Here is a 27,455-nt window from a genome sequence, read left to right on the forward strand (position 1 = left end):
TCTGCTGCTCTCCAACTGTCATTTGTTCCCCCACCCCACTGGCGTTCTTCAGGGGATCTCTGCCTCGTGATTTTACTGTCCTTCACTTTCTCACTCAAATCACACACACACACACACACACACACACACACACACACACACACACACACACACACACACACACACACACACACACACACACACACACACACACACACGCACACACACACACGCACACACACACACACGCGCGCACACACACACACACACACACACACACACACACACACACACACACACACACACACACACACACACACACACACACACACACACACACACACTGGAGCGTACTCCCAGGTGGTGAGTGGTTGCTTTGAGCAACAGCAACAAAGTCCCAAGTGTTCAGACTGTCACCTCTCCTTGCACCAATTCTTCATTCCATTATCTTATCTCTACATGTCCATCCCAATATCCATCTCAGAATATGTTGGTTTTTTTTCTTCCGTTTCCTAAACCCATTCAGCAGTATTTTTGACTTTTATTAGCAAATTTCTCAGTTTGGCATCTAAATAAATCAGTTAATAGTCATCCCTTCTTCTGTCAACATACAAATCTCTCTGCACATCTTGGATTTTGACACACTAGGAGGACTTTGGATGTAAGGTGGCAGAGCTAAGGAGGAAAACGATGAGATCAAACTAAAAGAAGGTGGTAAGAGAGTGACATGGTGAAGGAAAGCTCAGAGCGAGTGAGAAGCAGGAGAGGGACATTCAGAGGCTGTGGATATTCAGAGCAGGGTCCACAGGCAGAAAGTGACTTATTGAGTGGGGTATCTCTGCACCTCTGTGAGCTTAAACCATCTCCACACCTCAATCAACAAGAGCCCTGCACCTCAGAGACTGAGGCTTTCTCCGCCTCGCCGTTCTTTATTTTCTCGCCACCTGCAATCAGATATTTTGTTTTTTTTACCTCTTCTTCCACCTCGTCTCCAGTTTGTTAGGCATTTTATCTCTTTCTCTAAGCCACTTTCATCCAGATTTAAATACTGCACCCCTCCTCCTTACACCCTCTCTCCATTTTTGCCTTGTTTCCCTATTTCTCTCTCTCACCCTTCTCTCTCTTGCTCTCTCTCTTTCTCTCTCTCTCTCTCTCTCTTTCACTCTCTCTCACTGTGAGAAGGGAAAACAACATCAACGGCTGAGGCACAGTATCAGCACATGCAACAGGGAGCAGACTGCACCTTCTGTCTCCCCACCTTCCTCTCAGACTCCTATTTTTCTCGGAGGAAGGTTGCACAGAAGAAGAGACTGCAGGAGTGGACCAGAGCTGGTGAAGATCTACCACAAAACTCTGTTTAATAGAAAATCAGAAGAAGGGCAAAAGTCTGAAAGACAGAGTTGGAAATTTTTGTGCTGCATTTTTGAAGTTAAAAGAAGATGAACAATAGAGAGGACATGGAGCGTTAACAGGTGGTTGAGACTTTAAGAATGAAGATGCCACCTGTGGCTCCAGTTTGATCCAAGAACAGCCTCCTCGATTAACTGTGGCTGCCTTCCCCGCAACACATCTTGGCTAAATTTTAACACTGATGGCGTCCAAGAAGAAGTGGGCAGAGCGAAGGGAGTTAAGAAGAGACCGTCCTTTCTCCACTCGGGATGATTCATCTGTTGCATCCGGAGCATCTGGGCCGGGCCGTTCCACCACCAGGGGGCGGTTCTCTGAGTCGTGGAAGAGGCTCAGCTCCAGAGGGGGCTCCACCAAGAGGGGGGCACTGAACTCACAGCAGCCACCGGTAAGATAGCTGGAGGATAGACAGACCCCCTCGACTCGTTTCCCAAAGATCAATCAATGATTCGGGTGCTGAGAGGAAAATGGGACAGGAAGGGCTGCTCCTCAGATGGGAGGGGAAAAAACATCTGGGAAGATAGGGAGCACACAGAAAAGATGAATTTGGAAAACAAATTTGTTGGTGAATTTATAAGCTTGGTTGTGAGAATTTCCTCTCGCTAATGTCAAAAGCTTCTTTTAGGTTTACAAGCATCCAGCTGATGGATATAGAACACAAGTTACCTTGGAAACAGCTTTTTTCAATGCAATTAGAATCATAATTTAATTAATTTATTAGTTGCAAACTTGAACAAATTCAAAGTCAATCATCAGATCAGACTCGAACATTTGGACTAATACGTGCTTGGCAAAGGATGCTGGTAATGTGTTGGAGCGCCACAACAAATTACCTACTAAAGGCTGTTGATGATTGTGGAGTCTGTGCTCCCTATAGAGTCATCCAATAACAATCATTGACTGGTATTCAGATTAATGTTAGAAGAGAAGAGCTGATCTAAGATAAAACAAGAATATTTTATTTAAAACTGTAAGCACTGATTAAATAATATTTAAGTACTCGAAATGTTAGTAAATGATAAAGATTCTGCTGAATTCCCACATTCTACACTTTTGCTTTTCTCATTTCTATCTTTTTGGTCTCTTGCTCCACCATCAAGGCATTTAGTCGCTTCCATCACTGCACTTTAGTTTGCAGGATTGCCCCATAATATCTGCAGCTATGATGCTATCTAAATGATAAACTGAGGGCCAGGCTATTTCTATTTTTAAAATGTAGAACTTAATTGATGTTTATGGATCGAGTTCAGTGTAACTGAAGTCGTCTGGAGCTTACGGACCATCACACTTAGCCAATGCGGGGAGCAGCGCCTGAGCTGGGAGATGAGTGGGAGATGGAGATATACTCCGATGGACATTTGAGATCAATTTTTGGTTCAAGGTTGTGCTCCAGTGCACACATACTCTGATTCACACATTTGAATATTTTAATATTACGCACCGACTACTTTGTGTTGTTTTACATCTGATGTGCATGTGTGTGCGTGTGTATGTGTGTGTGTGTGTGTGTGTGTGTGTGTGCACGCGTGGGTGTTTGCCTGTTTCTCCTGTGGCGTTTGTATATCTGTGTAATTGAAGATCAGATAGTTACTCTGGGATTTGTGTTGCTTGGATATGAGCTACTGCTACTAAAATACCTCGCCAGTCTCAAATGATTACATATTTTAAAGCCATTGTGAACATTATGTGTGTGTGTGTGTGTGTGTGTGTGTGCTTGTTACTGTGCAATTTTGTGTGTGACTAACTGAATCAGTGAGATAGAAAGTTGTGCAAAGAAATTGGAAAGCTGAAAGCTGGAGAATCCAATACTTATTGATTGTACTGCAGGAGAATTAGAGGCTTTTTGGTTCGGTGAGGTTGAAGATCTTTTACAAAACTCTCACTTTGTGTCTTGAAATTATCATTGTGTATTCTTGGATACCATCAGAATAACATTGTTGCATTTACGTGCAGATGAGTCACCAGAACAGTATTGAAAAATGTGATTTTTTTATGTGATTAAAAAAAAATTTAAATTCCAAAATGATATAAACATCCATCCATCAATTTTTTGGCTGCTTATCCAGGGTTTGGTCGTGGGGGCAGCAGTCTAAGCAGGGAGTCCCAGACTTCCCTCTCCCCGGCCACTTGGGCCAGCTCCTGAGGAACACCGGAGGCGGACGAGCCGCATCGCACCCGCACCGTCGTTTTAAATAGAAGCCATTATAGTTAATGAGAGTGGGCACTCGGGGAGAGCTACGCCATGTCCCAGAAGCACTGCGCCTAGGCGCTCTAGATAGGCGCCAATTCTATCTCGTGGCTATTTACGACATTGTGGACTACTTTACAACAGACATTATGATGCAGAGTGGCTTTACAGCACAAACTCAACCACTGGCACAAACCCAGCCACAGTTTGATAACTTTAAGCACTATTGATCTTAAAATTTTCTAATAAATAGCGCACTTACCCACGTCTCACAAACACAACGGTAAGTCTGATCATGTATAAACAATAGAGTCACTTCCCGCTTTCTGTTCTCAAGTCCCGCCTGATGTTGTGACTATCGCGCGACTTTCCAAGAAGTGCTCAGCGTCCTGTGTGACCACTTGACTTCTCAAAATTTCAGGCGCGATGCTGCACGGCGCGTCCGCTTCCGGTGTGCCCCAGGCTTTAGGCGTTCCCTGGCCAGCCGAGAGACATAGTCCCTCCAGCATGTCCTGGGTCTTCCTTTAGGCCTTCTCCCGGTTGGACGTTCCTAGAAAACCTCACCAGGGAGGCGTCCAGGAGGCATCCTAACTAGATGCCCGAGCTACTTCAACCGGCTCCTCTCAATGTGGAGGAGCAGCGGATCTACTCCGAGCCCCTCCCGAATGACAGAGCTTCTCCTCCTATCTCTAAGGGAGACCCCAGTCAGAGAAAACCAATTTCAGCTGCTTGTATCCACGATCTCGTTCTTTCTGTCACTACCCAAAGCTCGTGACCATAGGTGAAGGTTGGAATGAAGATCAACTGGTAAATTGAGAGCTTTGCCTTCTGACTCAGCTCTCTCTTTACCATGACAGACCGGTACAACACCCGCATCACTGCAGATGCAGCACCAATCCACCTGTTGATCTCACGCTCCACCTTTCCCTCACTTGAAACAAGACCCTGAGATATTTAAACTCCTCCACTTGGGGAAGGACTTCATCCCTGACCCGGAGAAGGCATTCTACCATTTTTTGACTCAAGACCATGGTCTCAGATTTAGAGGAGCTGATTCTCATCCCAGCTACTTCACACGCAGCTGCAAACCTCTTCAGCAAAAGCTGGAGATCACTGTCTGATGAAGCCACTGTCTGATGAAGCCTGATACCGCTCCCCACATCATCTGCAAAAAGCAGAGACTCAATCCTCAGGCCACCAGAATGGATCCCCTCAACACCTTGGCTGCACCTAGAAATCTTGTCCATAAAAGTTATAAAGAGAATCGGTGACAAACTCTCACTGGAAACAAGCTCGACTTACTGCTGGCAATGTGGACCAAGCTCTGGCACCGGTCATACAGGGACCTAACAGCCCGTATCAGAGGACTTGGTACCCTGTACCACCCAAAGGGCCCTCCAAGGGATGCGGTCCAACATAAAAAGAAAGTATTCCAGAAGTAATTTTATAGAAACATTCAGTCCAATTCAGTTTTTATGAAATATGCTAATATATAATCAGATCAATATTATTTATGAAAGTTACATTTTTAATGCTACCTTGTTGGTTCACTCTGTTATTTCATGCTAAACATTTGTTGCAAAACCAGAATGTTTCAACCTAGACTACAAATGTTTCACCATAAATAAAACATATATAAAATGACCACTACAAATAAGGTAACTGATTTGAACACATGAAGCACTTTTTCCTTTATTCCCCCAAGTAATTCCTGTGCTGTATTCATGGCTCTATTTGCATGTAAATTAGTGAATCAGAGAGAAAGTTCGATGGCAGAATGTTTCAGATTTTATCTTTGGACTGCTGCTTCATTGCACTTCATCATTTCTGACATGTCTTCAAGCTGATGTGTATGAGGGCATATAGCAATTTTACACCCATCGGGGGTGGGGTGGGGCGTGGGGGGGGGGGGGTGGGTGGGCTGGGGACAAAAATGCAACTCCTTTCTGCATGAAGTAGCTAAAGCTTGACATCATTTTTTTCAACACACATTCGCTCTTGAAAGCAAAATCGTTAGAAGGCACTACGGTGAGTCACACTCAGCTCATCGCTGTTGGTTTAAAATACAATCCTGTTCAGTTAGTTCATTTAAACAGGTTTATGCACAACATCAAAGCTTCTAAAGTGGAGAACCAATGTGATCAGCATCATGGTCCCTAATTGAAGAAACCAGAAGTTTTTTATCTAATGAGTGCATGTTTGCCTTTCCTTCTGTTGATCATTAATATATGCAGAACAGCAGCATCCATTCCACTTGTTTGGATATATGTTGCACAATGTTCTTTTGACATGCATCATTTTCACGCCACAAAATATTCTTTCAAACCCTAAATTTAAGTTTAGTTGTAACATCGTACAAAGGACCTGTAAGAATTGTAGTTTGGGTTAGTTTAAGCCTTTTTAACAAGCTTATTTTCAGAGCACAGGGACCCGAGGGAGACTGCGACCAGAAAAGCCCCTGCCCCCCTTGAGAGGCGCAGAGGATTGCCCCGGGGGGCCACCACCAGCAGCTGGCAGGGGCAATGCAGCTGCCAGGCAGTGACCCATGACCACCGCCAAGACCCCCAAGGGGCCCCACTCACAACTGCCAGTAGTCCACCCCCCGAGGCAACCCAAGCACCTCCAGAGGGGGGCAGCAGCTCCCCAGTCCCAGACACCCCCAGTGAACCCACCTCCAGGGAACATCCGGATACTCCAAACTCAGACCCTCCACCCTATCACCCACATCATCCAACAGGACAATATCAATGATCCCCCATCATCGCTATGTGATGGAACCAATCAAAGGAGCCCAGAGAGATTCATATGAAGTGGAAGCAGAGGCGGTATCAAGTGTAATATGATCTAACAAAATATTTCTATACTGGTTAATGCAAAGAGTATCTCTATTTTTCCTATTCATGATGATAGTTTTCTTAGCGATGCATATGGCAGTCAAAACCACGTGAACCAAAGATGTTTCAATCGGGACATCGTCCAGGTTTCCCAGTAAACAAAGAGAGGGGGAAGTTCGGATATGACATTTCATACTCTTTGACAGGTCTTCGCATACAGTGCTCTACCCCAAAATTCCTGGACAGGTGGACAGGACCACAGTGTGTGGATGTAATTGTCAGGAATGTTGTTTGTGCAGTGTGTACAGGTGTCAGATGACACAAACCCCATCTTGAACATCTGATGACCTGTATAGTGTACTCTATGTGAAACTTTGCACTGAATTAATTGTAAATTGGGGTGTCTGATCATTTTTAAAGTTTTTAAACAAGTTTGGGACCAGAAGTTCTGGTCAAAGCTGACTGACAGATCCACCTCCCATTTTTCAATAGGGATTGCTATTCTATCGTCTATTTTGGACAGTGTCTTATATACTTTAGACAGTAGTTTGGGGGGGGGGGGGGGGGGGGGGGGTTTGAGATTATATAAGTCTAATACCCTTGGTGGTGTTTGTAATTCTATTTTATTGAGCTTAGATTTTTGTTTAACTACAGATTTAATTTGGTGATATTCTAAAAAGCTATTCTTATCTATTCCAAATTGGGAGACTATTCTATTAAATGGGATGAAGTCCAATCCTTCATATATGTGTTCCAGGTATAATATTCCTTTATTTTTCCAGTCCGGAAGGTTCATCATTTTGTTATTTTGCAAAATATCAGGATTAGTCCAGATAGGTGTGCGTCTGCATGGTATTAGTGAAGATTCTGTCATTTTTAGATACTCCCACCATGCTGTCAAAGAGGTAAGTCTGAAAGCTCTATCATATTGCAAAGTGTCTGTTCTATATCTAACCAGGACTCATCAAGTGGGTTATCTTGCAACCATCTTGGTATATATTGCAGCCTGTTGGCTAAGAAATAATAATAAAAGTTGGGTAGATCCAGTCCTCTGTCTTTGGTCTTCTGAAGTGTTTTTAAGCTAATTCGTGGAGGTTTATCCTGCCAAATGAATTTAGTGATTGAGGAGTCCAGAGATCTAAAACAGTTAGCTGGTGGCTTGTTTGGGATAATTGAAAACAAGTAATTTATTCTGGGTAAGACCATCATTTTAATTGTAGCAACCCTCCCCATGAGTGATATCGGTAAGGATTTCCATCTTGCAAGATCATCTTCCCCTTTCTTTAAAAGTGGGATGTAATTTAGTTTGGTTAGATCTGCCAACTTGGGAGAGACATTAATTCCCAGATATGTGAAATTCCCTGAAACCAACTGTGTATTAAGCAAATTGACAAAAGAGAAAATATTTGGTAGAACCGTGGATTTTAACCAGTTTATAGAGTGGTTTGTCAATTGCGCTGAGTCCCAGCTGTACTGAGCCTGTCTGTTAAAGTGTCCATCCAAAAATTAAAATCGCCTCCAAGTATAAGTGGACAGTCCAAGTGTTTGGAGAGTACAGAGAAAAAAATATGAAAGAATGAAGGGTCATTAATATTTGGACAGTATATGCTGACGATACATAAGCTTTGGTTCAGTACAGATATTTTTAACATTATAACCTCTGGATCAGAAACTGTGTCCAATACTGTGAAATTGATGTTTTTGTGTATTAAAATAGCTACACCTCTTTGCCTAGAGTTATAGCAGGCAGAGAACATGCTGGGAAACTCAGGTGTTTTAAGTTCATCTGCAGATGTGGCAGATCTATGAGTCTCTTGTAATAATATTACGTCTGATTGCACTCTTTTTAACTGATCAAAAATCTTTAATCTTTTCTCTCTGGAGCCAGCTCCATGTACGTTCCATGAGACAATTCTTAATGCACCCATAGATGTGTGTGTGAGTAGCTAGAATATGACGCCTTCATGTGAATAAGATGGAATAAGAACTAAATGTATTAAAATATGTTAATAAATAACAGAAAAATAAATACGAATCTTTGTCCCAGGTGGTTCCGTCTCAGCTGCTGATTTCTTTGGACCCATAACAAAAAACTCAAATACTTCGTCAATATAGTTTTGTAAACTTTCAAAATTTTCTCCACTTACCTCCAGGTTTAGTGAATTATACTTACCAGATTATTTTTTGTCTTGTCAGTAAATAAACTGGGCGAAAATGCGTCTTAATTGTTTGTGGATGTTTGTTAACGAGCTGCCATCAGCTTCAAATGCTGCTGTGTCCGGTGATCGGCCGTCAGTGCATGCGCATCTCACCTCAGCCCCTGTCTGTCTTCTTCTGAGATTCTTAAGACAGGCGTACACTGTGCGGCTTTTTCACTTTTTTGAGCCGATTTTCCACTCGTGCGAGAATCCACGAGATCGGGGCGAGTTTTGCGCCGAGCGTCGTGTAGTGTACAGGGGGTTACGAGAGGCGATTAACACCACGTGACCAGCTACCGATCAACAATCGTGAGCTCGCACGGACTTCTGGCGTGTTTAAAATTTTGCTCGTCCCTCGTGAGGGTATCGCACGAAGCGGCGCTGCGAGCAGCTGCGACCCAAAATGTATCAGAACCGCTCACGGCGCATGCGCAATCCTGCATCAACACCACTCCCCGCTATTTCCTTAATAACACACGTTGTTCGTTTTAATTTCTACACGTTTTTTTACTCACAAAGATTGCCAAGAAAGCGTGTTTGTCGTGTTCATGTCAAATTAAACTGATCACAAAACACAGATTTATACATAAATCCCTGTGTGTCCTCCTGCAGCACTCCCGAAGGACAACAGGCAAAACAAGACAAAAAAGTGTAACGTGTTGAGTAAAAACTGCTATTTTTAGCATATTTTTAGGTCTGACATGTTGCTACCAGACGTACAGTGTGAGCAGTCAGGTCGCATCCGAGAACTGGGTCGTGCAGTGTGAGCGCCTGGCTCGTGAGATCTGCCCTGCGAGGAAGTCGTACAGTTTGAGCTGAAGCTGAGTGCTACGAGTGAAAAAGTCGCACAGTGTACGCTCGGCTTTACTCTAGCTTCATCCGTGGAATCATAGTCTCCTAGTGGTCAATGGGGAGATGATGAGTATCACGACAGATCCCATCAAAATCCTGGCACTTGTTGCCATCTGGGATGGTTTTAGAAACTTGCATTCACTTTAGTCTATTTTGCTATTTTATTTAGGCAAAGTGTTTTGCAGCAACAGAGGGCAACTGATCACCGCAACTCCAGGTTGAGCTTTAAATCACAACACTAGAGTCAACAAGCATATAGCAAAAAATGAACAGATAGAAAAGTCTCACATTCTGACTCACCCTACCACCCTGAGGAAAGCTCATATCATAAAACCTGCAGAGTTGAGAAATCCCATATTTTGTATACAGAGCAAGAACATGCCCTACTGGTTACCCTTGTCTAACCCTAACCCTAGCCCTAACCCTACGGTAATTCATGTCTGGTTTACCGGCAATGAGCTTCATCTCATTTCATAGAAAGACCTCTGAGGTCTGCCCCCACCAACCACCACCACCACACACACAGGAGCAGGACATCAAACCCTCTCAAACCTCTTTTGTTTCTTTTTGTCAGTGGATGCTTCTTGCTCTGATTAGGCACATTGCAGCTTTCCCCCGTTTCTTCAAGTTTCTTTTTTTGTTGATAGAAAACTGATGACCAATTAAAAGTTTCACCAGATGACGTTAAGCCTTTTTAAAAAGAGGCATAGCAGCCACAACCACAGCAGGAGTCTATACTCGCTGTGTGAAACTGTGAAAACCTTCTCAGTCTTTCCATATATCTCTACTAACTAGGATTTCTGCCATTTCAAATGATAAAAGGTTAATCTCACCCTAATCTCACCCTCTACAGGTGGAGGTATAACGCACTTTGCATCAGCAGATGTTTGGGTTCAGTTTTAATTTATGTTGAAAGTCAAAATGCATACATGCTTGTAGCTGCCTTGTTCCTAAAGATTATAAATATGCTCGAGAAAACTGTGAAGGAGAAAAAATCTGCAAAATTTGAACAAATAATTGTTGCCTCTTTTATTACACAAGTACAATCCTAATTAGCATAAAGCAGATGTTCAATTAGTTCATATTTTTCAAATGCATTAATTAAAACACTATTTATATATTTTTGCCATCAAAATATTTACAACCAGGCTAAATGTGGTGTTTTAATTCATGATTGCATGTTTTGTGAGATTAAAATATTATGTGCTTTCAGTGAAATCCTTAACTATTTTAAGAGACAATGTTTCATTTTTATCATTAATCTCTGTAAACATCCATCAAAATGTTGTTGAAAATGAATGAAATGATGCCCAGTTGTTGAAAATTATTTACAGCTTCTTACTATACAACCATAAAAATCTGGTCTAAAATACATGGGAGCGGGTCTAAGTCTCTGGGCGGCGCCATATTAGATTTCTTGTCTCCTTGTACGGGAGCCCTTGATGACAAAATGTGTTTACTGATTTGCAACAAATGGTTACAAAACTTTCACCATTCATAAACGTTGTCATTTTACACATTTATCTCTTCCCTCCCTGCCACTGATGAAAGTGAGCCTGATGTGCTTGTCGTTTTGCTGAAGTTTGCACTCCCTAGGGCTTTTTGACCCTAATGGGCATTTGTTGATACAGTCTTACTCCAACACAAAAATACAGCTTGCTTGCAATGATTTAGGTATCTACTGCCCCCTATCGCCAGGAAAAATACACATGGTCACTTTAACATAAGTTGGGGGAAAAGCTGTTGACAGCATGCAGATGTAAAAATGTCATTACAACAAAATGTTTAATAACCTTTCGGATAAAGACTGAATTTGTCAAACACGATAATAAGTTTTGATTTTTAATCATATGTTCTACTTTCTGCTAAATGACACCAATAGATTTGATCACAGACACATGTTCAGTAAGATGCTGAGAAAACACAACCCAAGAAAAGAATATAATAATTAAAATTAAGTATCATTCTATGTGCAAAAACAAAACAAATAAAAAAGAATCGTTTCTTCCCCATGCTCCCCAGCAAGAAGAGAAAATCCCTTTGTGATGCGTAGGTGTGTTTTTGTTGTCACATTCAGTGTTACAGTTTAAATAATGGCTAGGAAAGGCATCATGTCAGAATAGATGTGATCCACCTTAAGCCTCAGCTACTCATCCTGTTGGACTTTGTGTTGTTTTTGCCAACATTTCTTGCACATTGCACATAAAAACAAGACAAAAACATGAGGTTTAATGATCAGATGGCAGTCCTCACACACCTGGCTCTTGTCACAAAACTGATTCCCATAACTAATCTATTTTTTAAAGATTAAATTTGTCTGAAATAATCAGCTGGCCCTGCAATATTGGAAAATTAATCAGTTTTGATACTGGTCAAACCGTCTTTACTCTTGCAGTCATCTGGGATTTGACAGCAATGGGAAAGATTTTAATCAGCAGTGAGTCACATTTTAAATAGCTCCGCAGCTGTAGAAGGAATTAACTGGTTTTGATCAGTACTGATATGAACCTAAACCCTCAAGAGCGCTGAGTTTTATAGAAAGGCTTGCATTTGGGCTTTAGGAGTGGATGCAGCTCAAATTTTAATTGTTTATTTTCAAAAGTGACGTAGGCTTTGAAAAATGAGTTCACCAACTCAAAAATCGAGATCAAATTATTTTGTTTATCACTAAATGCAACTGAAAGTAAATATTATGATGATGATTATTTCTTCCCTTTTATCCAGAGAAGAAAATTAACTAAAGTTGAGAACTTCTATTTTTTGTTAGATTCTCATTAAATTCAACACAAGTGTGATTTCATTTAATGAGACCAATGTCACAAAGGAGCAACAAGTTTTACTGGTTTCTATGGGAACATTTCATATATCAGCAGTTTGTTATTTCAGGCTAACGAGTTAAGAACTAAGATCTCACGTTTATGAGTTTCTTTGACTTATAGCAGGAGATGTGATGATTAGTTCTTAAACTTGCCTCTGTGCTATAAACTTTTTATGCATTTGACTTTTATATGTTACTTAGTGAAAATGAGATATTTAAAAATGTCTAATTAAATAAAAAAAGAACATATGCGTCATGTTCTCAGCTTAAAAGGTGAAACCAACATGAGACAGACTCATTACATGCTAAACCAGATATTTTAAGCATTTATTTGTTATAATTGTGATCATTAAGGCTTATAGCTTATGAAAACCCCACAATCAAAATAGCAGACAATTAGAAAATTGTGAATAGGTTCAATATTCTCATTGTCACTCTAATCAGCTAATGAATCGTTAACACCTGCAAAGGGTTCCTGGGCCTTTAGGTGGTCTCTAAGTCTAAGCTTAATTACTGAAAAAATATAATTTTGCACCAAATTCTAATTGTTCCAGTTTCACCAGTATCTTTAATGTGATTTATTGAAAAACCTTTCTAAAGATAAACCAAATAAGACAAATATTTAGGTAAAAAAACATACAGAAGGCATCCAAAGAAGCACATGAAAGCACACACCTTAAAATAAAATAAAAATTTTGTCTGACTGATGATTGATAAGCTAATGGATAGTCACAGTGGCATCAAGAGAAAAGCAATCCTATTGTGACAAATTCTCTAATCTCCAAAGATCATGAATAAAAAAATTAAAATTACATCATTATATTATTATTTATGAGAACATTTATCACAAATATAATTTGTACTTTATGTTTAATGTGTGTATTCTTTTGCCAGAACAACCAACCACATGATGTAAAATCGATGCCAGTATGACGTTTTATAGAATAGTACTTAACATTTTTGAGATCAGAGTTATTTTATGATGGTAAGAAATTCATGTTTGAATGAGCCAGCTAGTCAGTTCAGTCAGAAAATATCTGTTTCAACAAGAATGGAAGTACACATTTTTCAGTCTTTTCTTGGATCCGCCCTTTGCAGGATAGGCATCAAAAACACATTCCATCCCTCCAGAAGCACCCTAAATCCACAACCTGCAACTGCAATTATAATAACTACATCTATATTTAGCGTTTTATTTATTATGGCTCATATTTAATATATTTTCAGAGAAGCATGTTTTATTGCAGTGAAGAGTTGAAATAAGCCACAGCATGCTTCATTAGGCTATTGAGTGTATTTTATTGTAATCAAGAGAAATTAAGCAGCAGAGGGAAACGAGAAATGAGCCATCTGGAGAAAGGCTAATGGGTGGCAGATGGACAAAGACAGATGTGAAGATATCTGAACACATCAATCCCCACACTACCCTGCAATCAGCTTCAGGTAAACTAGCAATCCAACGCCAGCATCAGCACAACTAGAGTGCTGCAAGATTCTCCTTTTGGTGGCAAAACATATTATTCTGCTACTCAAGTCTCCTGAATCTCATCTAAAATTTAACTACACTTTAATCTGTCTTATTTTGCAATTGTCATGCCACACCTGAGGTTTTCATTTCACTTCCCATTAGCACACTGATTGGTGTGAGATCTACCAGACCTGAGGCTGTGCTGCTGCTGGCATGCATACGCCGTTGAGTCCTCAACTTTTAATCTGCTTAATCCACACATCAGTAGCAGACTGGTAATACAAATAAGCTGGTTATTTGACGGCAGTGATGGTTTGAGTGTGTGTGTGTTAAAGTGGGAGTTGACTGACAACCGTAGCAACAGTGGCCTGGAAACAGCTCCAAGTATCATGCAGAGTTTGTTTAAGCGCTGAACGCGGTGGGAGGTGTTAGCTAGTGGGAGAATGTGTCGAGAACACAAAGACTCTTTAAGTGTTTTTTTTTTGTATGCGATTGTGCTTTTGTGGATATTGGAGGCAGAGGAGGAGAGTGCGTAAAAGAACTGAGTAGCCATGGTAATTTTTGACATGTAGAGGTGTTAAGTGTAACAAAGTCCAGCATTTATTATTTTATAATTGTAAGGGTTTAATTTACATCTAATTAATGGACCATAAGACATGCGAATCCATGTTTAATATGAAATCAACTTTGGGTTATTTTAACCAGAAGATTGGAACTTTTTATTGCAGGGATTATGTAACACTTGTATTGATTGAGAGACAAGAGAAGAGAGAGTCACCCTTAAAACGTTCAAGAAGATTTATTTCTAAACAATTTTAAACAAGACTAACTCTACTCGAAGCAATGAATGCAGCGCCGGCACTCCGCACACACAGACCACGTACAGCGCGTAGGGCACCACGCCGGGGCAGGGGCACCAAACGCAAGCTTATGAAAAAATAATCTATATGATGAAGACAGATTTCAATTAGAAGATGTGCAAAGCAAGTTAACAGCATGTTTACAGAGAGAAAACAATACAAAAAGGAAAGGAGATGGACCGTGTCATTCTAAATAATAACAATATGGAGTTCCTGTGTTGAGTATGTTACATTATGTAAATATCAATCCTACTTTTTGGAAATAATAAGCAGTTTGTGCATACAAGAGAATTAAAGAGAATTTAAGGCGAAGCGCTTGCACATACTGCATTATTGTGTTGTTTTTTCTGCGGGGGGGGGGGGGGGGGCACCACGTAGCCTTTGTGCTTAGGGCACCAAAATAGCTAGCAACGGCCCTGGATGAATGGATCTGGTGTGAATGAGACATGAGATGAATGGTGCATGTGTGAGTGATGTAATCAGAACTCTCGTATCCGGAGAAGCAAATCTGAATGATATTGTGATGTTTTGCTTTAGCTATGATCGGAGTTTCATTAACACATTCAATGCCATATTTGTCGCTCCACACATACCCTTCAGATGAGACCTCCGTACAGATCCAGACTACCAGGTCCTCGAACCCCCCTTTCGGTACTGGAGCCGATGAAACAGCATCAGCAGTACGACAGACTAGTCTGTGGATTGTCTCCAGGTAAAAAGCGACAGTTGGTTCACAGCTTCAGATGGACCCCCCTTGGGTCAGTGAGTTCAGCTTTTATTCTGAAAGGAACCGTTGCTTGGTTGGAAAAATGCAACAGATTTTATCCAGCTTGTCGGTTCTTTGCTTAAAAAGGAAGCCCGGGTGGCCGGTCCGATACTTCTCTTAGCATGCGGTGAACTGCAGAGAGCTCCCGTGAACTCTTGAGAACTGAACTAAGATGGCGCGGGACTGGTTTTATTAATCTGGATGTTTTGATTTCTGGTCGAATCAAAGTTGGCAGATATATAAACACCATTCTGGGGAGATCCTATCCCTTGAAAACCTTAGGCAGAATGAGGATGTGGATGGTGAACTTTTCAGTCGGCTGAACCGAAAGGGTAAGACGAACCTTGGCCATCAAAAGGAAAAGAAAGGCTGCATGGCTCACTTTGTTGCTTTTTTTCAATGACCACAGATAACCCAGGAGACATTGTGTGTGCATGTGGAGCATAAACATGTGTGTACGGTGTGTTTGTGACCTTATAAAGACTTCACTGAACCTGCTGTTTGAGTCAAATTGACTATTTTTTGCTGCAGTCAGCCAAGTTCCTCTGAACTCTTTAGTAAGTCTCCTGCATTGTCTGCCTTTGTTTGGTTAAATTACCAAAAAAGAGAGAGACAACGAGCTAGCAGGGTTTTGTATACATGAAATACCACATCCTACACAACTGCGCCTATACTCATTATTTTATGATGTTGAAAATGCCACACAGACATGAATGTATGTGTGCGTGTGTGTGTCACAAAAGAGGGATGAAACCAGTCAAGACTTTTGTGCATTGCCTCTTCTAATTCATAGATCCATTTTAAATTCTTTACACTCAGTTCGCTATCTTTATTGGCCATGTGTAGTATTAATGGAGTGTGTTTTGGTTGTCTGCATAACACACACACACACACACACACACACACACACACACACACACACACACACACACACACACACACACACACACACACACACACACACACACACACACACACACACACACACACAACAAAAATATAAACGCAGCGCCTTTGTTTCTGCTCCAATTTTTCATGAGATGGACTTAAAGATCTAAAATTTATTCCAGATACACAATATTACCATTTATCTCAAACATTTTTCACAAATCAGTCTAAATGTGTGATAGTGAGCACCTGTGCTTTGCTGAGATAATCCGTTCCACCTCACAGCTGTGCCACATCAAGATGCTGATCTGACATCATGAGTAGTGCACAGGTGTACCTTATACTGCCCACTATAAAAGGCCACCCTGGAATGTGCAGAGTTTGCTTTATTGGGGGTCTGGGGACTCAGAACCGGTCAGTATCTGGTGTGACCACAATTTGCCTCATGCAGTGCAACACATCTTCTTCGCACATTGTCAGTTGTGGCCTGTGGAATGTTGGTCCTCTCCTCTTCAATGTCTGTGCGAAGTTGTTGGATATTAGTGGGAACTGGTACACGCTGTCGTATATGTCAGTCAAGCACATCCCAAACATGCTCAACAGGTTACATGTCCGGTGAGTATGCTGGCCATACAAGAACTGGGACATTTTCAGCTTCCAAGAATTGTGTACAGATCCTTGCAACATGGGGCCGTGCATTACCTTGCTGAAACATGAGGTGATGTTCATGGATGTACGGCACAACAATGGGCATCAGGATCTCATCACGGTATCTCTGTGCATTCAAAATGCCATCAATAAAATGCACCTGTGTTCTTCGTCCATAACAAATGCCTGCCCATACCATAACCCCACCACCACCATGGGCCACTCGATCCACAACATTGACATCAGCATAGCACTCACCCACACGACGCCACACACACTGTCTGCCATCTGCCCTGAACAATGTAAACCGAGATTCATCCGTGAAGAGAACACCTCTCCAACGTGCCAGACGCCATCGAATGTGAGCATTTGCCCACTCAAGTGTTACGGCGACGAGCTGGAGTCAGGTCAAGACTCCGATGAGGACGACAAGCATGCAGTTGAGCTTCCCTGAGACGGTTTCTGACAGTTTGTGCATAAATTGTTTGGTTATGCAAACCAATTGTCTCAGCAGCTGTCTGAGTGGCTGGTCTCAGACGATCTTGGAGGTGAACCTGCTGGATGTGGAGGTCCTGGGCTGGTGTGGTTACATGTCGTCTGCGGTTGTGAGGCCGGTTGGATGTACTGCCATATTCTCTGAAACGCCTTTGGAGACAGCTTATGGTGAAGAAATTAACATTCAATGCACGAGCAACCGATCTGGTTGACATTTCTGCTGTCAGCATGCCAATTGCACACTCACTCAATGCTTGTGGCATCTGTGGCATTTTGCTGTGAGACAAAACTGCACATTCCAGAGTGGCCTTTTATTGTGGGCAGTATAAGGTGTAATGGTGTGAAAACCTCGCACACACAGCTCTAACACTGTGCTATTCAATGTTAGACCTAGGATGACCCAAACTAGTTAATATATGAAGCTTCTATCATATATCAATATAAAATATTAATATAACTGATAGAAGATCATACACCAACGAGCTTGGTCTATGATTAATCTACGGATTGATACTTAATTTAAGATACTTAAATTAATAGCAAAAGTTTATTTATTAAACAGAAGACTCAGTAAGATTCTTTTCATTCGATAAATGGAAATGCAACCCTTTTCTGTGTTTTGTTTCAATAATGAGGCAAGTTTAAAAATGAAGAAATTTATTACTAACAATTTTAAACGAAAGATTTGAAATGACCATTATAAAATGACAATTCATGGATGGCAATTTTAATGAAAATCTTTAACAGTTTTGATATTAAACTTGTTTAAAAGCAAACCTGTGACTGAATGGAGCTAAAATGAGAATGGTGAGTTTTGGATGCATGAATGAAGTTCTCAGAAGGTTTCTTTCAGAGAGAATCAAAGCGTTCTGGGTGGAAATGATGTTTTGCGGATAACTGAGTTATTTTGAGAGAAACAGCATCAAACGCATTCTGTCGAGGTCTACCTCACCCAATAAGAAGACCCCCGTTTTGGATCCGAAGTGTCCAGGTGGAGATGGGTTTCCTCCAGGCACGAGGTTGGTAGAAAAACCTCTAGCACGACCAGATCGCCCCTGAGATGTCTTCTTGGGTCACTCGACTGTCAAATGTTTGGCAGATGAACGTTCTCGTCTTTAACTTAACTTCAGAAATCAATGACTCTGGTAGAGTCTTCGTTAGCTGGTGACAGCTTCGTTTATTCTTTGGCTATTCTGTCGGCATGACAGAACAGCTGGTGGAGGTTAGGAGATGGCCGTTCCCCTTTCCTCGTGGTGTTGGTTCAAGAACTCGACTTGAATCTGTGATGGTTAGTTTTACCAAATGCTCTCAGGACCACTCCCACTCTCTCCGGAAGAAAGCTTGCTCATGCGTCAAAAACATGTGATGCAGTTATTGTTTATCTGAACTCTGTGTTAGCTGAATAGGGTGAACTCCACCTTGTTGCTAAACACATCTTTAATCATTATAATTATTATTATTATACCCAAAGCATAATAATCCAGTTCATGTAATTAAAATACCTTTATATTGAACAAAGTGATCATGTTATGATGATTATATTAAACAGTAATAAAATCAATGAGTTTATTAATTATTATCTAATTCACCTGTGCACTACTCGTGATGTCAGATCAGCATCTTAATGTGGCACACCTGTGAGGTGGGATGGATTATATCAGCAAAGCAGAAGTGCTCACTATCACACATTTGGACTAATTTGTGAACAATGTTTAAGAGAAATGGTAATATTGTGTATCTTGTGTATCCTTAAGTCCATCTCATGAAAAATTGGAGCAGAAACAAAGGTGTTGCGTTTATATTTTTGTTGAGGGTATACACACACACACCCACACCCACACACACACACACACACACCCACACCCACACACACACACACACACACACACACACACACACACACACACACACACACACACATATATATATATATATATATATATATATATATATATATATATATATATATATATATATATATATATACATAGATACGTATATACATATATATGTATATATATACATATATGTATGTATATACATATATGTATATATATGTATATATATACATATATGTATGTATATACATATATATGTATATATATGTATATATATACATACATATATATATATATATATATATATATATATATATATATATATACATAGATACGTATATACATATATACATATATACATATATATGTATATATATATATATATATATATATATATATATATACATATATACATATATATATATATATATATATATATATATATATACATGTATATATGTATATATATATATATATATATATATATATATATATATATATATATATATTCCCATCTCACCCTTAGCCAAACAGCTCCAGACCACTATACTACCACCACCATGTCTAACTATTGGTGTCAAGTTGTTGCATGCAAGGAGACACACTTTGCAGGTTGTTCTACTTTTGAATATTTATTCTAAAGTATTGGGGATCATCAAGGACTTTTTGGAAAATGTGAGACAGCTCTTTGTGTTCTTTCTGGTCAGCAGAGCTAGCTCTCTGTCTCTCTGCCCCTCATGAAGCCCATTTTTGCCCCCATGTGTCTTTGCTGAATCATGACCTTATCCTAAACCAAAGGAGGCCTGTAGTGCTTGAAATGTTGTCCTGGGTTTTTATGTTCTTGAATGTTGGTAGACTGAAGCATCATGTGTGTCTTTATGCAATATTTCAGCCTAATTCATCTTTCTCAGGCAGGAAAATGTATTAAGATGTCTGACAGCAGTCAGGTCACATGTTTAACCAGGCCCTATTGGTCTGAAATCTAAATATGAAATATTCAACCCTGACAAAAGATATTTCACAGCAGTGTAACTCTAAACATCCTGAAACTTAATAACCAAAATATTGACAGTAGTCTATGATCTTCTGTGCTTTGTGTTCTTTGTCAGCAAGGCAGGGTGGAGTAAACGCATTCACACACTTGGCACAGTCACACACCAAAGCAACATACAGCCTCTCACAAAGGAACATTATGTGAGTTGCTCCCCTCATGGATCTGTCAGATTACTGGCATGGGTCCTGATCAAAGCTCCTTTAAAACCTCCGCTAAGCAGCCTTGCTCTGAATTCCTTCTGCTAATTTATCCTCGCTGCGACAGGAGGAGAGGCACGGAAGAGGAAAGAGACAGAAACAGAAGCAAATGTGTTCAGAGATGCTCAGCCATGCCTCAACGCAAAACAGCTTCCATTAAACAGCTCAATTACATTATAGTCTTCTGTGTGTGTGCTGCAGGAAATGTCACTTTCTTTTTATTCTTTTGATCTTCTGAAACTCTGAACTGTTGGGTCTCTACTTCCCTCACTGCCACATTTCAACCCTGTTATTCTGGGTTTCATGCTGCTTTGGTGGAGATGCAACATCACACCTGCAGTGAATCCTTTCAGTCAAACTAGGTGCTGAAATATTAGCTGCTAAAATCAAACTTTACTTTTCTGCAAATTGATTTTCTCAGTTTAATCTAAATCTTTAACCAGAAACATGCCCCTTTCATCCAAAATTTTGGATTTAATTGAATTCTTTCGAAGTAATTCTCATCAGATCTTTTAAACAAAGTGTTTAAGTGTAGTAAAGTTAAACATCATTAGCCTCCGTGGTTTATTGTTCGCTATGTCTTGTGTTTTATAACTCATCATGACTTTAGTCATTCCTCCACAACGCTAAACTGCGAAAAATTTGTCCAAGGAGCACAAATAAAGCAGATACCACAGAGCAATCACCAGACCTAGAGTTGGGAATCATTTTAATAAGGTGCTTGTTTTATGTAAATGTAGAAAATATCTATAAATTTAAATTTAGACATGTTTGAATAGAGATCTGTAGATGCAAAACAGGTCTTTGAACCACAGCTTTGAAGCTCCTCTGTCTGATACCGTGAGCTTTGAGGTTTCCTCGTGTGTTTCGCTCTGGTGTTTCCAGTTTGGTCGGAATGATTGCCATAAAATCCATTATTGTGGGGCCCTGTGGCCATTGGGCCGTAGGGTTAGGTTTATTACTCTAACCTGCACGATGATAATTACGCCAAGTCTATGTTGCCATGGCAACATGAAGATTTTCATCGCCTAAGGCTCTATGTCATTTTAACATCCACAGGATCCCAAATCCTAAACATGTAGCAATAAAATATTGAAATAATGAAGTAGAATTGTGACTACAGGATTCAGTATTGTCATGTGGAATAAATAAAAAAAATACCTTTTCATTCAACCATAGAATCACAATATGTTCATCAGAGTAGTCTAGAAACCTTACAGCGTGAAAGTTAAACCAAAAGTTTCTCAGCTTGATCTTGTAAAGCCACATGGAGAGCTGCAGAAAGAGGATTTGGCTTTAAAAGAAGAAGAAAAAAACACTCTAGTGCCAAGTTGAAATGAGTGACTGTTCATTATAGTGGCTTCTGACACTGAGCCGCGTCTGCATTGCTCTGTTGACTCAGAAGATTAGATCGGCAAGCACTAAGGCTAATCTGGCATTTATAGATTTCTGTGTGGTTGGTGTTCTTGTGTGTGTGTGAGTGCACACGCATCCTCCATCTCTTGAAATCTTGGCTGACACGGACTTGTGGGTTTCAGGTATTACCAAGTGTGCACCGTACTGATCGGCTGTTGAGAGAGAGAGAGAGAGAGAGAGAGAGAGAGAGAGAGAGAGAGAGAGAGAGAGAGAGAGAGAGAGAGAGAGAGAGAGAGAGAGAGAGAGAGAGAGAGAGAGAGAGAGAGAGAGAGAGAGAGAGAGAGAGAGAGAGAGAGAGAGAGAGAGAGAGAGAGAGAGAGAGAGAGAGAAAACCACAACTATTTTTACTTGTTTTATAAAATGTCTTTTTGAGCTTTTCATTTGTTTCGTCTGTACTTGATTAAGCTGATGTTCATTACAGATGCTACCATTAACTAATTTGAATTGAGGATCACCTAAAGGTTCATGGAAAGCTATAAATGCACGCAGGAATCCTTGTTGAAAACAGGAAATAAAGCTTTATAACCAAAATTAGGAAAAACAACAGAAGATAGACCAAAGAAAATGACAACAATGAATGTTATGGCACACAGTGTAAGTTTACAGTGAAATAATAACAAGACGGTCTAATGTCTCAATCAAGTTGAATGGAAATTTACTTTGGAACAGCTGGCTGTGGGGTTTGTCTGTTTTTCTCTTTTCAAAAAGTTAAAGAGGGGCGTAGTCTTTGTTAACAATCTGCGAGCCAGCGGGATTGTAGAGTCAGCGCTAAGCTATCTCTGCAGCGCTGGCATTGTAATTCGACTCTGGCCAGCAAAACGCAGTAGCATTGAAGCCAATAACAGGAGCAACCTTGAAGTTATTTAAGTTGCCACAACCTCTTTTTGATTTACTCTAACATCTGGTAAAAATTGCTAGAAGCTAACACTGGGCTAATAATGCTAACGGTAAAACAAAATAAAATAATTGGGTCTAATAAAATATCAAATCCACTTTTCAATTGCCCATTACTTGTTATAACAATGCAATGTATGTGTGAAGAGAATAGTGATAATAATTGTGGTATTGCCTCCTTTAAAGTGACAATGTGTAAATTTTATCATTAATCTCTGGAAATATCCATCAAAATGTTGTTGAAAATAAATGAAATGATGGTCAGTTGTCGAAAAATATTGGCAGCTTCTTAACATATAACCATAAAAATCAGGTCTAAATACATTGGAGGGGGACTGAGTCTCTGGGCAACGCCATATTAGACGCCATGTTTCCTTTTACGGGAGCCCTTGAGGACAAAATGCATTTACTGATTTGTAACAAGTGGTTACTAAACTTTCACCATTCATAAACATTGTTGTTTTACGCATTTACCTCTTTACTCATTGACAGTGACAAAAGGGAGTCTAATGTCCTTGTCATTTTGCTGAAATTCGAACTCCCCAGGGCTTTTTGACCCTACTGCCCCCATCACCAGGAAAAATACACACTGTCACTTTAATGAGTCATTCAGAACTACTGTATAACAGCAAGACAGCATTCACCGTAATAAGTGTAGTAAATGCTACCATTCTTACTTCATTTTTACACATTTCACTTTTAAGAAACAAAGAAGATACAAAGATGATTAAACATACTACAATATAAAAAATAACATAAAATATTTAATATGTTTAATAAATTAGGTAAAGAGTAAAGAAAAATCCCTCCAAAATTAAATAACAGTAAAAAGCTGCTGCTCACTTATGAACTTCACTAAAATACAGTGTATAAAATATAAACATAAGCCAAAACTCTGCTGCGTGTGTTCTGTGCCGTCACCATGAAGTTCAGCCTAACATGTCCCGTGAATCCTGTCTTTAAGAGCACGTTTTTGCTCTGTGGAAATTGGTATTCAGTGCCGGTCTAGCAGGGGTTGACGTATTTGACACTGCTTTACAAGGGCTGTCTTTCATCTTGGCGACAATTTCCTCTCCAGCAAGGCAACAGTCACTTCGCCGGAGCCCAGATAACCTCTGGAGTTCAGCAGGTTGCATGCTTTAAGGCACTCTTATTCTTACCTGGGGGGACTTCACACACAGACATTATCTTCTTCTGCAGTTGTGGTCGACATTTACTTCATTTTCTAGGCCATAAATTTAACTCGCCTGACATCTTGTTTTACATTTTGGTAGTTTCAGCTCAGCATCCTGGATTTCTTATCTTTCCAGAAAAGAAGATGATAATTTAATTTTAGCAACTAAAATGCAGAGAGACTTTATTTATTTTTTAACAAACTGTCAAAAGATTACAGCTTTTGTGTCACTCTGGTTTCTTACTTCCTCACTCTTTTCATTTATATTTTTCTCTTTAATAAGACTGTAGAGGCGTTCTCCTGTCAAAGATCTGTGTCTCACTCGTGTGCAGCCTCCAATTACAGATGAAAACACACACACAATCACACACACACACACACACACACACACACACACACACACACACACACACACACACACACACACACACACACACACACACACACACACACACACACACACACACACACACACACACACACACAGAAAATAAAAGCCATGGTTTCAGCTTAATTTAAGACATTTCGTGCAGCTATGGCTCAGTAGGGGTAGTTCTTTGCTAAGACCCCAACAGCGTTGGATTGTAGAAAAAAAGAACTCTTCATGCACATTGGGTCTGAAAATATAAAAAAGCTCCATATGAGTGTTGTTATTCCACATAAAGCACTCAGATGAGTTCAAAATGCACTAGATGGGTGTTAATTGCTCACATTTTATCACAGCGACAGTCAGTTTTAAAATTTTCACTGACTGATTCAAGTGTAGCAATAGATTATTGAAAGAAACTGTGTCTGCTTGTAGTTTTAATCATTTAAAAAAACAAAAACAGAAGATAAGATCAAAAGAGAAATAGTTAGACATTTAAAGGGACACTTTGCAACTTTTTCATATTTTAAAATCATTTTCTTGAGCCAGTGTGTACTAAAATGACCCTTGAATAATAATAATGAAATGTCACTCAGACTCCACCGCCCTCTGTGGCCAGAATGTCACATTTGCAATTTCAGAGTGCCGACCCACTTACATATCTGGCACTGGAGTCTGCTTCCAGCACTTTTCCTGCATGTTTTAGATCACGATTTGTTTGATTTAGTGATTGCTATGGCCACCAGCCTGGCCTCTTCAGACGCAGGAGCCAGGATCAGCCAGCCCCGGTGATCAGCCAGACACTGCCCCTCCTCCTCTTCCTCTCCTCCAGGCTGCTGATGAGAACAGGTGACCTGAATCCCTCTGATGAGCCACACCTGGGATAAAAGGCTGTGCCATCCAGCAGTCTGGGAGGCAGCAGTGCAGGGGTTCTGCTGTCCTCCAAGCCTCAGATTTTGGTTTCCAACCCCTACGTTTCACGAGTATTAACAGCTATGTTGATGCTCTTAGATGATCCAGAGGGCTCTTTTGATATTGTTGTTTAAAAGGCTAACTTGGTTTGATGCAATTTTATTGACTTTGGTTTTAAACACCTTCTGTTTTGGCTAAACGTTTAATATAAGTTTGAACCAGGTCTTGTAATGTTAACCTTTTTGTGATGTTTTTCTTTTGCATTATTTTTGTAATGCCCTTTATCTGTTTGCTCACTTGTTTTTAGAACCTTTTATAATAATTAAACAGAGGTGTGACCAAGTCACTGCTTTCCAAATCACAAGTAAGTCACGTCTTTCCAGTCAAGTCTCGAGTCAAGTCCAAGTCAAAGACAATCAAGTCTAAGTTGAGTCCAAAGTCGATGATGTGGAAGTACAAGTCGAGGAAGTACAAGTCAAGTCCAAATCCTTAACTTTGAATTTTCAAGTTACAATCAAGTCATCTGTTTAACTTCAATTTAATGTAGGGATGGACAATATATTGACATCAATATCGGTATCGGTCCGATAAATAGAACCGGGCCGATATTAACAACCAATATTTTTTCCATCTTGTCTCCATTTGTTTGTCTTTTTCAGGGAGTGAGGGGGTGATGTGTGTTTGTTTAGTCATGTGAACAATGGATGTAACCATCTCAGAAGCGTAAATGTGTGTGTACATAATGTAAATTTGGCTTAAGTAATTTTCATTTTATACAAATTTGCTGATTTTAGAAACATTAATATCAGTTTATTGTATTGGTAAACATCGGTTATCGGCCATAACAGTGATCTTAATATCGAATATCGTATTGGCCCAAAAATTTCATATCGATGCATCACTAATTTAATGACAATGATAATTAATTCCAGAAATAAAGCTTCTTAAAGCTTAATTTGCTCAAACAAGCAGAAAGTGCAACTGAAACTGATTATAAACAAAGTGCTGCTGCATTTAGCTGTACAATATCACACCCAGAACAAAGAATGATTTATGATATTTGTCCATGTCGTGTCACTTTTGTGCTAAAATATCAATTTTGCTCAAGTCATCATCAAGTCAACAGATGCAAGTTGATTCAAGTTGTAAGTCATTGGCTTTCAAGTCCGAGTCTAGTCGTAAGTCTTTATAGCTGTAGAGGTTAAATGTTGTTGCTTTTAAGCTTAATATATTACCTTATGACCAATAAGCTGTGATACTCTATATAAATGTAGAATATCAACCTGCTTGGTCTTTGAATGTTTAATCAGAAGATTCTAGGATTCCCCAAGGTACCGAAGTTGTAGAAAAGACTGCAGTACGATCAGGTCGGTCCAGAGTCGTCTCCCGGATCACAACAGATAGATAAATCGTTAGCGTCTAGAACAGCTGTTTCTGAAGGAACCGTTTTGCTGTGTCAGCTGTCGGCAGCTTTTAGCAGGGTTTTTGACAGCTTGTCAAAAATGCTCTAGGTTGAAGAGGGTTCGCTAGGGATGGCCTGTCCATAGCTTTCTCTAGAACTAACTCACCATCTAGTGAGCTCTGTTTTAATATTCTCATATTATGATTTCTTGGCCAGCCGGGACGTGCCATGTTAATGGGTGTTCACAAGCAAACCTCAGAACGCCTCTTTCAGATAAAGGATGTTCTGATTTGTGGCTAAGAAAATATCTCTGTGTCACGACGTTTAACTTAACTTTAATTTATCTCTAATTAACTTTGTGTCTGAGTGTAGATAATGATTCACTTGTTAAATCTACAATTACTGATCATACCATAATAATATTCATTTCAAACTTCAGTCATTCAAGCACAGATTAATCAGCCTTATTAATTTAAGTACAATTAATCAAAACATTAATGGTCATTTCATATTATATTTGTTCATTCCATTTCACGATTGATTAACTCATTTGAGCTGAAAATAGTCACTTTATTCAGAGGCATGAGGAATCCTGCAGTGTTATCAGAAGAAGGCTTTGTTTGGGAACACAGGCTGACATCATGCTCCTCCTGAAAAGCCAACAAGGTTTGCAGGACCTTGTTGCTTGTTGGAAGGTAGAATGTAAAATCCACCTTAGAGAATGGAATTTATGTCTGCCGGTGACCGGTGGCATGTAGGTCAGTTTTTAGGTGAAAACTGACCATTGCTGGACATTACAT

The 27,455-nt window shown here is 40.0% G+C and overlaps 1 protein-coding gene across 5 annotated transcripts in view; it reads left to right on the top strand.

The window, feature by feature from the left end:
- Nucleotides 1-1,170: 1,170 nt before the first annotated feature.
- Nucleotides 1,171-27,455, top strand: part of trpm3 (transient receptor potential cation channel, subfamily M, member 3) — a 200,829-nt gene continuing 174,544 nt past the window's right edge. For all 5 annotated transcript variants that reach the window (XM_054731421.2, XM_054731428.2, XM_054731422.2 and 2 more), the window contains exon 1: nucleotides 1,171-1,774. In XM_054731421.2, coding sequence (XP_054587396.1) covers nucleotides 1,571-1,774 — 204 coding nt within the window. In that variant the 5' untranslated portion in view covers nucleotides 1,171-1,570. The remainder of the gene's footprint in view (nucleotides 1,775-27,455) is intronic.

The sequence above is a fragment of the Nothobranchius furzeri genome, chromosome 17, assembly GCF_043380555.1.
Source record: "Nothobranchius furzeri strain GRZ-AD chromosome 17, NfurGRZ-RIMD1, whole genome shotgun sequence".
Taxonomy (NCBI): Eukaryota; Metazoa; Chordata; class Actinopteri; order Cyprinodontiformes; family Nothobranchiidae; genus Nothobranchius; species Nothobranchius furzeri.